This window comes from Quercus robur, chromosome 3, assembly GCF_932294415.1.
Source record: "Quercus robur chromosome 3, dhQueRobu3.1, whole genome shotgun sequence".
NCBI classification, from domain to species: Eukaryota; Viridiplantae; Streptophyta; class Magnoliopsida; order Fagales; family Fagaceae; genus Quercus; species Quercus robur.
The window spans coordinates 27,726,899-27,740,550 of record NC_065536.1 but is presented as its reverse complement, the minus strand read 5'-3'; the positions used below and the strand labels follow the sequence as shown (position 1 = coordinate 27,740,550).

Here is a 13,652-nt window from a genome sequence, read left to right as displayed (position 1 = left end):
GGATTACTGATGGAGACCGAAACACCAATTTTTTCCACTAGAAATAATCCAATTGCAAACAACAGAATGTTATCCATGGCTTCTACGATTCAGGTGGGGACTGGCAGGATGATGACAAAGTTGTTGAGGGCATCATTTTGGATTATTTTACCTCAATTTTCAGCTCAAATGACACAACTGATATGGCAGACCTCCTTGATGCTGTCCAACCGATTGTCACCAAAGCTATGAATGACTACCTGACATGTGAGTTCAGTCCAGATGAGGTCCACAGAGCACTTAAACAAATGCAACCAAAAAAATCTCCTGGTCCTGCTGGTATGCCCCCTTTCTTTTATCAACACTTTTGGTTTTTAACGGGTGAGTGTGTCATAAAAACTGCGCTGGATTTTCTAAACTTGGGTATTATGCCACTTAAATTCAATGAAACACATATTGTCCTCATCCCAAAAATAAAAAAACCCCACAAAGATAACACAATACAGACCCATAAGTCTTAGTAGAGTCATTTCTAGACTCACCTCCAAGGTCCTAGCAAACCGCCTAAAACGCTTCCTCCCTTCTATCATTAGTGAAAATCAAAGTGCCTTCATGTTTGACCGTCTCATTACTGATAATGTTTTAGTAGCTTTTGAAACCATGCATTACCTTAATAAAAAAAGATGGTCGTGTAGGGGAGATGGCTTTAAAACTTGACATGAACAAAGCCTTTGATCGTGTAGAGTGGGAATGCTTTAAACAGATCATGATAAAAATGGGTTTCAATAATAGGTGGGTAGATCTTATGATGCAATGTGTTAGCTCTGTTACCTACTCTATCAAGATTAATGGCACACCTCGAGGTCATATAACCCCCACGAGGGGTTAAAAACAAGGGGAGTCCAAACACATTGATATTAGCATGAATAATTCTAGCAAATACTTAGCATTAATGAATAAACACACTTATGGAGATCGTAATTATTATATGATTTAGTCATATAACAATGTTCCTCCAAATAAACTTCTTCACATCTACGTCTCTGATGTTCGCCAAGGGCTCAACTTCGACCCATCTAGTGAAGTAGTCTGTGCCGACCAGCAGGTACTTCTTGTTTCCTAGGGCTTTAGGAAAAGGGCCGACAATGTCCAGCCCCCATTGGGCAAAAGGCCAAGGGCTGGAGAGAGGGTTAAGAACTCCTCCCGGTTGATGGATATTTAGAGTGTATCTTTGGCACTGATCGCATTTCCTAACGTACTCCTACGCTTCCTTCTGCATATTTGGCCATCAATATCCTTGTGTGATGGCTTGACATGATAGAGACCTTCCTCCTGTATGGCTTCCACAAATGCCCTCATGCAATTCTTCCAAGATTGATTCTGCAGTCTCAGGAGGCACACAGAGCAGGTATGGCCCAGAGAAGGACCGTTTGTACAACTTTTTATCTTCAGATAGCCAATACCAATGAGCTTTCCTTCGTATTTTCTCAGCTTCCACCTTATCTTCGGGCAATATGTCACTTTCAAGAAATTTTAATATGGGATCCATCCAGTTTGGTGACAGACTGGTTTGATTGATTTGGAAAACATCCTTTTCTGGTGAGGTGGGGGTACACAGGTCTTCAACGATGATCACCCGAGGAAAATTTCGTACTGAGGAGGTGGCAAGGGTTGCCAAAGAATCAGCGTGTGTATTTTCACCTCGAGGAATATGCAATAAGTCGAAAGACTCAAACTCTGTTTGCATACGCCTAACCTGGTCTAGATACCCTTGCATCCTTGGGTCTCGGGCCTCCAGCTTTCCTCTCACCTGGCCGACTACCAATCTCGAGTCTGAGAATAATTTCACTACCTTTCCACCCATTTTTCGGACCATACTCATCCCCATTATCAAAGCTTCGTATTCTGATTCGTTGTTAGTAGCCGAGAACCCTAATCTTAACGACTTCTCGATGATGACCTCCTTGGGGGATATCAACACCAATCCCAATCCTGCTCCCCGTTGGTTTGCGGCCCCATCCATGTACACCCTCCAAAAGGACCCACCTTGTGTGGATATTAGGCCAACCGATTTTTCATCCATGTGACCTTGATTCACATTAACTTCTTTCGGGCATTCGGCGAACTTAGCCACTAGATCGGCAAGGACTTGACCTTTCACAGAGGTGCGAGGCATGTACTTGATATCGAAAGCACCCAAAATCGTGCCCCACTTAGCAATTCTTCCAGTGTAGTCAGCACTTCTGAGTATGGACTTAAGAGGCAGTTGGGTCAAGATAACCACGGTATGGGCCTGAAAGTAATGCGGAAGTTTGCGTGTTGCATGGACCACAGCCAATATGGCCTTCTCTAATGACAAATATCTCACCTCAGCCTCATGGAGGGATTTACTTATATAATAAACTGGCCTTTAGACGCCATTTTCTTCTCGTATCAAGACGAAACTAACTGCATGAGGGGCAACCGTTAGATAAGTAAACAACATCTCATCCACCTCAGGGCTAGACATGATAGGTGGCCTGGACAGGTATTCTTTTAACTGCTGGAACGCTACAGCACACTCATCGGTCCATTCAAATCCTTGCCACTTATGCAACAGACGAAAAAAAGGACGACACCTCTCAGCTGACCTGGAGATGAATCGGTTCAACGTAGCAGTCATTCCAGTCAATTTATGCACTTCTTTTGGATTCCGAGGTGCTTGCAAATCATTAATGGCCTTAATCTGGTCTTGGTTCACCTCAATTCCTCTATGGGTCACCATGTATCCCAAGAACTTCCCGGAACCTACACCAAAGGAGCACTTCGAAGCATTCAAGCGTAACTTATGTTTTCTCAGTATCCCGAAGATACTCGTGAGATCTTCCACATGTTCGGATGCCACTTTGCTTTTCACAACCATATCATCGATATAAACTTCAATACTTCTACCCAGTTGCAGTTCGAACATTTTCATTATCATGCGTTGGTAGGTAGATCCAGCGTTTTTCAAGCCGAAGGGCATCACTTTGTAATGGTAGTTCCCAATCGGGGTTACAAAAGCAGTCTTTTCCTGATCATCGACGGCTAGCGGTATTTGGTGATACCCTTGGAAGGCATCCAAGAAACTCATCCTAGGGTGACCCACGGTTGCATCCACCAACTAGTCTATCTTCGGCATGGGAAATGGATCCTTGGGGCAAGCTTTATTGAGATCCATGAAGTCCACGCACACCCGCCATTTTCCAGTCTTCTTTTTTACTACCACCGTATTGGCCAACCATTGAGGATAAAAAACTTCCTTGATAGCCCCAGCCTGTTTGAGCTTGGCAACTTCACTTCTAACCGCCTCGGCGTGTTCCTTCGATGGTCGCCGAGGAGGTTGCCTCTTGGGCATAATGGCGGGATTCACGTTGAGTCGATGACAAATGACATTCGGGTCCACCCCTGGGGCTTTGTACGGGTTCCATATGAAAACGTCCATATTGGCTCGGAGGAATTCCAGCAACCTCGCCTTCTCTTGCAAAGGCAATTTAGCCCCAACCTGGAAGAATTTTTTCGGATCACCAGCAACAATTACCTTCTCCAAATCTTCACACTCTACCCCATCGGCTGGTACGTCCAAGCCTAAAGCTGGGGACTTTAATTGCTATAACTCATTGTCGGTCGTAGCCGAGGTTTCTGCTTCTGGCCGACGCTGTATAGCCGCTACTAGGCATTGCCAAGCAGCCGCCTGACTCCCTACTATTTCCAACACTTGGCCTCCGGACGGGTACTTCACCTTCTGATGCAGAGTAGATGAGACCGCTTTAAGGGTGTGAAGCCAAGGTTTGCCCATAATAGCCGTGTACGGAGAAAAAACATCTACGACAATAAAGTCCACCTCCACCACATCTGTACCTGCTTGCACAGGCAGCCTGATCAGTCCTTTGAGAGCGACCATCCTTCCCTCAAAACTTACTAGAGGAGAATTGTAGGTTGTTAAGTCCTTTGGCTTTGGCTTCAAACCTAGCCCCTTGTACAAGTCTGGATACATTATATCCACAGCGTTACCTTGATCAACCATCATCATTCTGACATCGTACTCGCCAATTCTCAGTGTTACCACCAAAGCATCCTTATGGGGCTGTATGGTCCCAACCATGTCCTCATCCGAAAAGCCCAGAATCAGGGGGACATGCACCTTGGCTCTCTTCAATGCTTGGGAATGATCCTTGGCTGGGATCGGACCACCAACAATACCCTGGAAGGGCAAGATCTAGTCCTTCCCGGGGCTGCAAAGATAATGTTAATCGTACCCAGAGGGAGTCTTGATGAAGCGTCCCCACGCATCTCTAAACCTGCTTGGCTCACCCTTCCATTGGAGTGATGCAAGAGATGTTTTAATTTCCCTTCACGGACCAACTGTTCCAAGTGGTCCCATAAATTCCTACAATTATCCGTCGTGTGCCCATGATCCTAATGATAGTGGCAATATAAGTTCGGGTTGCATTTCCTAGGCTCTCCCGCCATCTTGTTCAGCCATTTGAAGAATGGCTCGTTCTTTATCTTCTCCAAAACCTGCTGCACTGGCTCTCGAAATATTGCATTAACCACCTGGGCGTCCGTCGAACCCGACTGCCCAACAAAATCCCTCCGGGGTCGGCTGCTATTATAACGGTCCAACTTGAAATCCCTCCTCTCTTGAGGGATCACTTTGGCCTTCCCTTTTCCCTGAAGTTGATCCTCTTCTACCCTTCTGTACTTATCTATCCTGTCCATCAATTGGTGCACACTAGTAACAGGTTTACTCGTCAGGGATTTCCTTAAATCGTGATCGGCTGGGAGGCCAGCTTTGAAAGTGGTTATGGCCACACCATCGTTCTTTCCTTCTATTTCATTAAATATTTCCCAGTACCTATCCGAATAATTCTTGAGAGTCTCGCCCTCTCGCATAGACATAGCCAGCAAAGATCCCAAAGGCCGAGGAGTCCTGCTACATGTAATAAAGCGAGCACCAAAAGCCCGGGTCAGTGTTTTGAAAGATTCGACAAAATTGGTCCTTAAGCCGTTGAACCACCTCATCGCCGTCGGACCCAAACTCGATGGAAAAACTTTGCACATCAAAGCCTCATCCTTAGAGTAGATAGCCATTTTCTGGCTGAAATAGCTTACATGTTCTACCGGGTCCGACCGGCCATCATACAGGGAGAACGTAGGCTGATGGAATCGCCGAGGAAGAACCGCATCGTCTATGTTTCTCGTAAAGGGCGACTTGGAAATTTGACTCAAGGCTTTGTTCATGGCATCGTTACCCAAGCCCCTGCTAGGTGGACTTCTACGCTTACGTCGATGGCGATGCTCCTCCTCATAGGAGAAAGTTTCGCTTGGTGGAGTTCTCGATCTCCGCCTATAACTAGCTTCATTCGACTCCTCAGATGATGATTCAGAGCAAGGTAGGGAGCGTTCCCGTCGGGCATGGTGCAACTCTCTCTTCAAATCGGCAATCTCACGTTGCAGATTCCCATCATGCTTTGCGTGAGAGACATGACTCTTCCCACGAGAGTGGCTTCTGGTGGTATGAGTTGTACGTACACTCCCCTCATGGCCTTCTCTCCGTTCGGTACTCCTTCGGGGATCACCATGCTGGGAGCCCCTTGACTCTGCCTGGTGCGGGTTGGCATCCTCCTGATGTGGTCCCACCGCGTGGTGATGTGGACCCACTTCCTCCATCAGAAACGTTGCACCGGAAGTCCTTTAAGTTAATACAAGCTCTTCCCACAGACGGCGCCAATTGTAAGGACTCGATTTGTAATGACCCAAAAAGGATATTAGGTTCGCACGTAAACAGGCCCAAACAATATAATTTGTAGAGCGTGGGTATTAAGAACTAGATTAACTTTCGTAGAATGAAAAGATTTACCCTCACGTATATTGAAGGCTCAGAGCTGGCACAACAATCGGTTTTTTTCTTGTAATAGATACAGTTCTTTTTCTTTTTTCTGTTTTTCTTCTTTAGTCTTTGCTTTTCTTCCTTTTTTTATTTTTTTTTATTTTTTATGTTCCGATCCCCCCCCCCCCCCTCTGCATGTTCTTCTTTCAGTTTATATACCACTCTCTGTATTCCATCCTCACCACACACGTGTAGGTTGGGTTCGGGGGATTTCTTTCTGTCCCATCTAGCGCCTCCTGGAACTTCCTATGGGCAGCTATAAGGCTGCTTAATTACTGTTCAAGTATCACCTCCACATTAATGCGGCCAGAGAGTTGGTTGAGAGGCAATTAATGCGGAGGCAGCTGTAATTATAGATATTTGTTTGCCTTTTCTTTCTTACCTTTGGTATGTTATCCCATCTTCAGTGGTGACACAATTCCGAGGTCCGATTGTAACAAGACCGCGTCCTGATCGTCCTCGGACGCATACTGCCGAGGAGTATGGTGTCCTCGGACGAATACGGAACTCTACTTTCGTGATATTGACTACCCCTCCCCCTCGATAATTACCCTTACGACTGACTTGGGCCTCCTCGGACGGATTTGCATCCTCAGATGGGCCATAGGCCCAACGATCCTGACCTTAATGGGCCTGTTGATTGACTAGTCCCCACACTTTTTTTATAGTCAGATTAGGGGTTTTTTTTTTTTTTTTTTAAATTTTTTAAAACGGCATAAATAACAACATATGTGCTATTGTCTATAACTGTTGTTTTCAAATTGGACACAAGGGTTCACTAATTATTTTTCTTGAACGACTTAATTCCTTGTCAGTGACTGACTATTTTGACATACTTTCTATTATAAAAATATAATTATTTTTGGTACAAATTGTTCTATGTTGGGAGAGTGAATATGAGGAGTTTTTTACCTTATTGCAAACAAACATACACACTTTTTGCAGTAAGCATAATACTTGAGAAGGACTTGTTTGAATTACTTTGCTATTTTGGAGCATAGATCTAAACAGAATGTAATTAGCGAGTTTAAAGTTGATATTACTTGTGATTGTGAAGGAGTTGTTTGAATTACTAAACTCATAGAACTTTTTTAATCCTGTCCGATGTATTAAATAATTTCTCATATAAAGCCGTAAATGTCCATTAATTGGGCCAATACATTACAGTTTAGCTAGGCTGCGTAGCACCTAGATTTCTTATGGGCCCAAAAGCATTATAATTATTTTAATTCTAAATTAGTTTTTTACTTTATGATTACAATAAATGTTATTACGCCATTACATATGCCTGAAATTTTCACTATTTTTTATTCGAAAAAAAAAATCTCAATTCAGTATTTGACAATTTGAAGACCCAAAAATTTTCTCCCGAAATTATACCAAATAATTGTGATAAATTTTTGACATATTATGCTACATAAAATAAATATGACATAATTTAGCAGATGTTTCACAATACCACGTCACATATTTGGCATAAATATATTGTTCCCAAATGAGAACGTAAAAATAAAGTATAAGGCATATATAGTCTTCTTTTTCTTTTCTTTTTTCTTTTTTTTATTTTTATTTTTTATGGGAGGCATATATGGTCTTTTTTTGTACTTTCGTGGTTATAAAAAGAGTAGAGCTACATATTGGGCTTACAAACTAATGTGTTATTAGTCACATAGAAGTAATTTAAATATTCATTACAAAATGGTTAAGTCCATCAATCACATTTATTGTCTCATTAACTTTTAAGATATATATAATAAAATTTGTAGTACAGAAGTGGTTGAAACTCATCAATCACATTTATTACCATTTTTTTGTCAAAGTAGTTGAAACCCATTAATCACATTTATTGCACACTTACTCATTTAGAGATTTTCATACATTGACTAAATTATGGAACTTAATTAATACTTTTACAGGAAAATTAATAGCCAAAAATTTTCAACCACCTTTTTGTTCAGATTATATGCTTGTGATTTTGTTTTAAAAGAATTTATTGGAGTTTTTTTTTTTTTTCAAAAGAATTTATTGAGTTATATTTGTGCATTTTATTTTTAAAGATTTTATTGATTCATACATATACATGGGCCTTTTTCGGCTGGGAATCTTACGCAATGGCCCAAGTTGCCTAGTGGGTTGAGATGGCCCTGACTTGAGTGAGAGAAATTTGTTAGATATATGGTTTAATAAAGCCCCAAACATGTACACTTGAAATTCCCCCTATTTGGAGAATTGAAAATGAAAGGTTTGGAGGAAAAATAAAAATGCCATTTCAATGTCCCTCAATTCCTTTGGACCCTATAAAAACATATCCAAATAGGGGAATATAAATCCCTATCTCTTTCCCAGTGTCGATCTAAAATTTTGGCATGAAAACAAATGAGTCTAGTCATTATGAAGCTCAAATGTTTACTTAAGGTCCAAGAATGTAAAAAGGCCTGTCTATGAATAAGATCGACTGATCCAAGAACACCAACATCAAATTCTATCGGTTAAATATACAATAAATGACTCAAATATTTAGGAAAGTGACAATAACAAATCAATGAGTGGGCACGTGTAAAATATCATTTTTTGAGTGATTTAGGGACCACCAAAATCAATCAAACGCAATGGAGTTGTTGCCAATGTTGGGAAGTTGAAACAGCCAAGCTTCATTGAAGATGATAAAATCTCAAGGGTGTTTGTGGTTATAAGACTTGGGATATGGCCAATTGGGTAGTTGGGTATCGAGGAGAATAGTTCAGTAGTAATGGGACTGTGGGAGGTGTGGGGAAGGTGTTCCTATGAATATATTAGTACATAGTTCGCAATTACTCATGTAGCCGTTTTTCAAAATATTTGTCTAGCTAGTTTGCAATTACTCTTAACGATGGATTAATGCTATATGCACAATCTTTTTACATCAAATTTACAACAAATATGAGGCATTAAGCTGTTATTTATTAGTTTTAATCTGGGTCATTACTAACATAACTTTTTTATCCTCCAATAATAGCTTAACATTTAGAATTTGTTATAAAATTATTCTAAAAATATTATGGATATATCATTACTCTTAACATGAATTAAAAATTATCATTCATGTGTGTATGTGTATTATCATTAACTGTACAAGGTAGAATAAGTCAGACTATAAGTTTTAGTAACAATAATATGATCAAGTACCTACCTCGCTTTATTGCTTCGGTTCAGTTCGTGCTAGAAGCATTAATACTGGGGATGAATTATATTGTCAAGAAGTATGTGAAACTATTTAGTGCCTGAAGTTTGACAAACATTGAGACACATTTCTTAATATTTTATTGGTGTCAAGTTAAAAATTGAATAAGCAAGTGCAGCTTTAATGATGTAAATCATGTTCAAGGTCAGAAGGTGATTCAAGTTAAAGGACTTTCACTTGGATGAATATGAATGTCTTGTATAACAAGACAAAGAATGAGTTGAACCTGAACAAGGGATAAAATTCATTTTGGATTAAACAACGTAAACTAAAAGATAATTGATTATGCAGGGGTTTGCATTCTGTAGCTTCTGGCGCCATGAGAAAGCATGAGCTTGGCTCTTTTCTTTCCCTGAGCAGAATTTCTACAAAAAGCCCAAAATGGGGGCACAAAATGAAGACTTTGAACAAGCCAATATGAGGAAAGATATATTGTTTTCTTGGTTATCTGCTTAAAATAAACGGTTTTTCAATTTTAAACAAACTAAATGAAATTTACTTGTTATGAGAGACCATAAGGACAGGTACCGTAAAATAGAGCCATATACAGGACATACCTTGTGAAAATAAAAAAACAAAGATAGTAGTATTAACATCCTACTTTCACAGAGTAAGTTTTCTTTAGACTATCTTGTGGTGCTTTGTACTGTTCATGAGGTAGTTTTTTTGGAATAAAATTATTTACTATATAAATAAAAGAAAAGAAAAGAAAAGAAAATCTTATTGGTGATGAAAAGGAGATTATGGGAGTAAACTGACTATATTACCCACTTTGGATATCTCAAGAGGCAAAGATTTCAGAGAAACTACCAAATACTGAAAGTCAATGTGTAAGTAAAGATTCTGAAATTATCTATATAGAAATTTTAAGAACTGAAAGTAAAAATAAATATTACACACTATTTGGCACAATTTTACATCTGATACACTTATGATGAAAAGAAAACAGAATCCGGCATGAATTCTTCTAAAAAGTATAACACATATTTTCTAGGCAACTACTTATACAGAAATTCGTAGCGAATTAGCATTCTATTAAATTGAGTTATAACTAAACATATAATCAATGCTTAACTAGAACATACTTGAGAAACTAGATTTCTTTTCTGTTCTCCCAACATGCCTAGTGAAGAATAAAGTACCCTGGCCAGACTACTTCAAGTAAACTTGGTCCAAACCCCTAGCAAATATTTAGGCCTTGATTTCAAGCTAAGAGGGAAACGGGTTGTTGACTTTAAGTTTTTGGAGGATAAACTGCTTTCAAAGCTCCAAGGTTGGAAAGCAAGGCGGCTCTCCCAAGCAGGATGGGGCATTCTTATCAAATCTGTCCTCCAATCTATCCCTATGTACACCTTCTCCTACTTCAAAGTTCCTAATACTACCTGCAAGAATCTAGACACTATTGTTAGGAATTTCTGGTGGGGACATGACCAAGAAGTTAAAAATTGCATATGGTTTCATTGGGACAAGCTGTGTGAAAATAGGAAGGAAGGTGGTATTGGTTTCAGGAAATTCAACCTCATGAACCAAGCAATGCTTGCAAAACAATTTTGGAGGATTAGTCATAACCCTCAATCCCTAATGGCTAGAACCTTCAAAGCCAAGTACTTCCCAAGATGCTCCATCCATGAATGTGTTCCTAAGCCTCACCACTCTTGGTTTTGGAGAAGCATAGTTAAGCAGGATAATACAAAACTAAAAGAAGGAAGATGGTGGGTGGGGAATGGATGGGATATACCATTTCAACACCCTATTTGGTTTCCATGCCCTACCCAAAACCTCCTAAATCCTAATCTGGTTTATGGTACTATTGCTGATCTCATTGATCACGCCGCTGGAATATGGAAAGCTGACTTGGTTAGATCTGTTTACACTGGTCCTCAATACTCTGATATCCTAAGAATTCCTTTATCGAAGACTGGGGCTGTAGCAGACAAAGTTCTTTGGAAACACTCCTCTTCCAGGGAGTTTGCAGTCAAAAATGCATATAAAATGCTCCTTAAGGATGAGGCTTTGAAGTCCCCTGGTCACCTCAGACCTCCCCTAATTCCATGTGAGGTATGTAACCTCATCTGGAACGTGAAAGTCCCATACAAAGTCAACTTGTTTATATGGAGAATTTTGCAAGATAGCATTCCCACTTTCCTAACTTTGAAAAATAAAGGAATAGGCACAAATAGTACTTGCCCTTTGTGTAATGAAGATGATGAGTCCACATCTCATATATTCCTCCATTGTACCTTTGCTAGAGCTTGTTAGCATGGCTCTGCCCTAGCAGTCCATACCTCTAATTTAAGTAGTTTTTAAGTGTGCAAACCTAGATTAGCAACATCCTTTTAAACTTCAAATAGATGGATCAAGGAAAGATGGAGTACCTACAATCCATATTCTCTCTCCTTTGGACAATCTGGAATCACAAGAACATGGTGATACATGATGGCAAAACTCCTAACCCAATTGAAGTCATTCCAACTGCCTAAACTTTGTCTTGCAGGTACAAGGATGCTTTTAACATGAATGTAAGCCATGATAATCAACGAAGGAAAAAGCAGCCAACTTGCCAGAACATTAGAGGAGCCTAGGACTTGATTATTAAAATAGCTGGAGCCAGGAAAAGGAGACCTAAGAGAACTGCATATGCCTATAAAGCAAAAAATCTGCAAGGGATTGTCATGTTTTTAGGTAGTGTTAGTTATGGAGCACCTACATCTATTGCAACAACTAAGGAAGCTTTAGTGGAGGCTACTGTTAAGGCCAAAAATCTTGGTTTCTGCAAAAAATAAATAAATTTTGTACTGTAGTAACAAAATAGTCCAACTCTATAACCAGAATTGTAATCCTAGTTGGAAGGAAAAAACAATGATCTATGATATCTTAAATCTGCAGCAACAGGGTGTGTGTTGCAAAGCCTTTTTTTTTCCCAGGCCTATGCTAGGCTCTGTCTGCAATTATGCCAAGAGTGTTACTAGAGTACCTAATTCTTCATAATCAGAGGCTCTTCTATTTTTTGGGTAAGGATTAATTTAGAGCATTTATTATAATTTGGGATTACTACTTTTTCCAATCACAAAAAAAACCTAGGGGTGTGATGAGTGTCATGTGTGGAGAAATAATTTTCCAATGAGCGCGTGCTCAGAGGCTCTTCTATTTTTTGGGTAAGGGTTAATTTAGAGCATTTATTATAATTTGGGATTACTACATTTTCCAATCACAAAAAAAACCTAGGGGTGTGATGAGTGTCATGTGTGGAGAAATAATTTTCCAACCACCGCACGTGCTCAGAGGCTAGCATTAAAGAATTAATGGGATTTTGAGGAATGCTCTGCATATTGGGTTCCACAGTTTGCTAACAGCACCACACGTGGTCTTGCCTAGCTTGCAATTGAGATTAAATCCATTTAAATTTTTGTTCAAAAAAATTCTAAAATAAATTTATTACAACATAAATAAAAAAAGAAACCCTACTCACCATATATTCTGTATGACAATGGTTGCAACCCGAGGCTTTAAAAATTGGATAACAATGAATGGAACTCAAGAGAAGACACGTTGAGAGCAAAAACAGATACAATATTTTAAAGCATCAATTGAATGTAAGAAATAGAAAACTAAAAAACATTATAAGTAAAAGAATAATATTTTCTTATATACTTATCCGGATAATCTTGGAAGTCAAGTAATGAAGTCTTTTGTTACTCCAGTGCAATAATATTCTATTCGGTTTTTTTTTTTTTTTTTTTGATATATCCAGAAGAAGAAGAAGATGAAAAGGAAGGAGGATATAACATGAAACTTAAATAAAATAAAATAAAAACTGGATAAGCAAAAGAAGTTAAAGAGAAGTTAAAATTTTTAAATTTGATAGTAAAGCAGTTTCTTAGGAGTAAAACATGGGAGAGTGGAATTCAAACAATCTGTTAGGAGTAAAATGTGGAAGTGGAATTCAAACGTGTTAAGGTTTTTTTTTTTTTTTTTTTTTTTTTTTTTTTTTTTTTCAAAATAGAAACGTGGTAGATAATTTTTTTGATACAACGTGGCTTTTTTCATTAGGTTTTTTGTTTTCAATTTTTATCAATTTAAGATTTTAAACCATTTCTTATGATTTAGAGATAAAGATAAGTTTATTAAATTAAGGATATTTTATTAGGGTTTTTTTTTTTTTTTTTTTTTTTACTGAACGTGAGGTTTTTTCTAAGAATAAAATATTAGAAATTTTACTATTTAGTTGTGTTTTTTTTTTTTACTCAACGTGAGGTTTTTTTTAAGAATATAATATTAGAAACATGTGTTAGAATAAGTGGGTTAGTAGAAGTGTTCCTATTTTGTAGGTAATGTTTTGTCAAATTTATCTAAAATTTAGGACTCTTTAAATTGATAATTTTACATGTCTAACCCTACTATTTTACATGTCCATTCCAATGACTCCTCAATGCAATCCAAAAAGTTTGTGCATACGTGAACCTAAGAGAGATAAAAGAATTAGGGAACCAAGTATTTTTTTTTAAAAAAAAAAAACTTTAATTAACAAACCAACGTTAGCAT

At 38.8% G+C, this 13,652-nt stretch overlaps 2 protein-coding genes across 2 annotated transcripts; both read right to left on the bottom strand.

The window, feature by feature from the left end:
* Window positions 1-1,267: 1,267 nt before the first annotated feature.
* LOC126719471 (uncharacterized) lies at window positions 1,268-3,091 on the bottom strand. The gene is made up of 2 exons (XM_050422017.1): window positions 2,429-3,091; window positions 1,268-2,272 (listed from the first exon to the last, which is right to left on the bottom strand). Exons 1-2 carry the CDS (start codon window positions 3,089-3,091, stop codon window positions 1,268-1,270), a joined length of 1,668 nt encoding a protein of 555 aa, XP_050277974.1.
* A 516-nt stretch (window positions 3,092-3,607) lies between these two features.
* On the bottom strand, window positions 3,608-4,102 carry LOC126719470 (uncharacterized). The gene has a single exon (XM_050422016.1). It carries the CDS (start codon window positions 4,100-4,102, stop codon window positions 3,608-3,610), a length of 495 nt encoding a protein of 164 aa, XP_050277973.1.
* Between the last annotated feature and the right edge of the window lie 9,550 nt (window positions 4,103-13,652).

Coding starts and splice junctions, on each gene's coding strand:
- LOC126719471 (XM_050422017.1), bottom strand. CDS start 3,091: ATGAGTTTCTTGGATGCCTTCCAAGGGTATCACCAAATACCGCTAGCC. Junction 2,273..2,428: donor TAACGGTTGCCCCTCATGCA/GTTAGTTTCGTC, acceptor CATTACTTTCAG/GCCCATACCGTGGTTATCTT.
- LOC126719470 (XM_050422016.1), bottom strand. CDS start 4,102: ATGGTTGGGACCATACAGCCCCATAAGGATGCTTTGGTGGTAACACTG.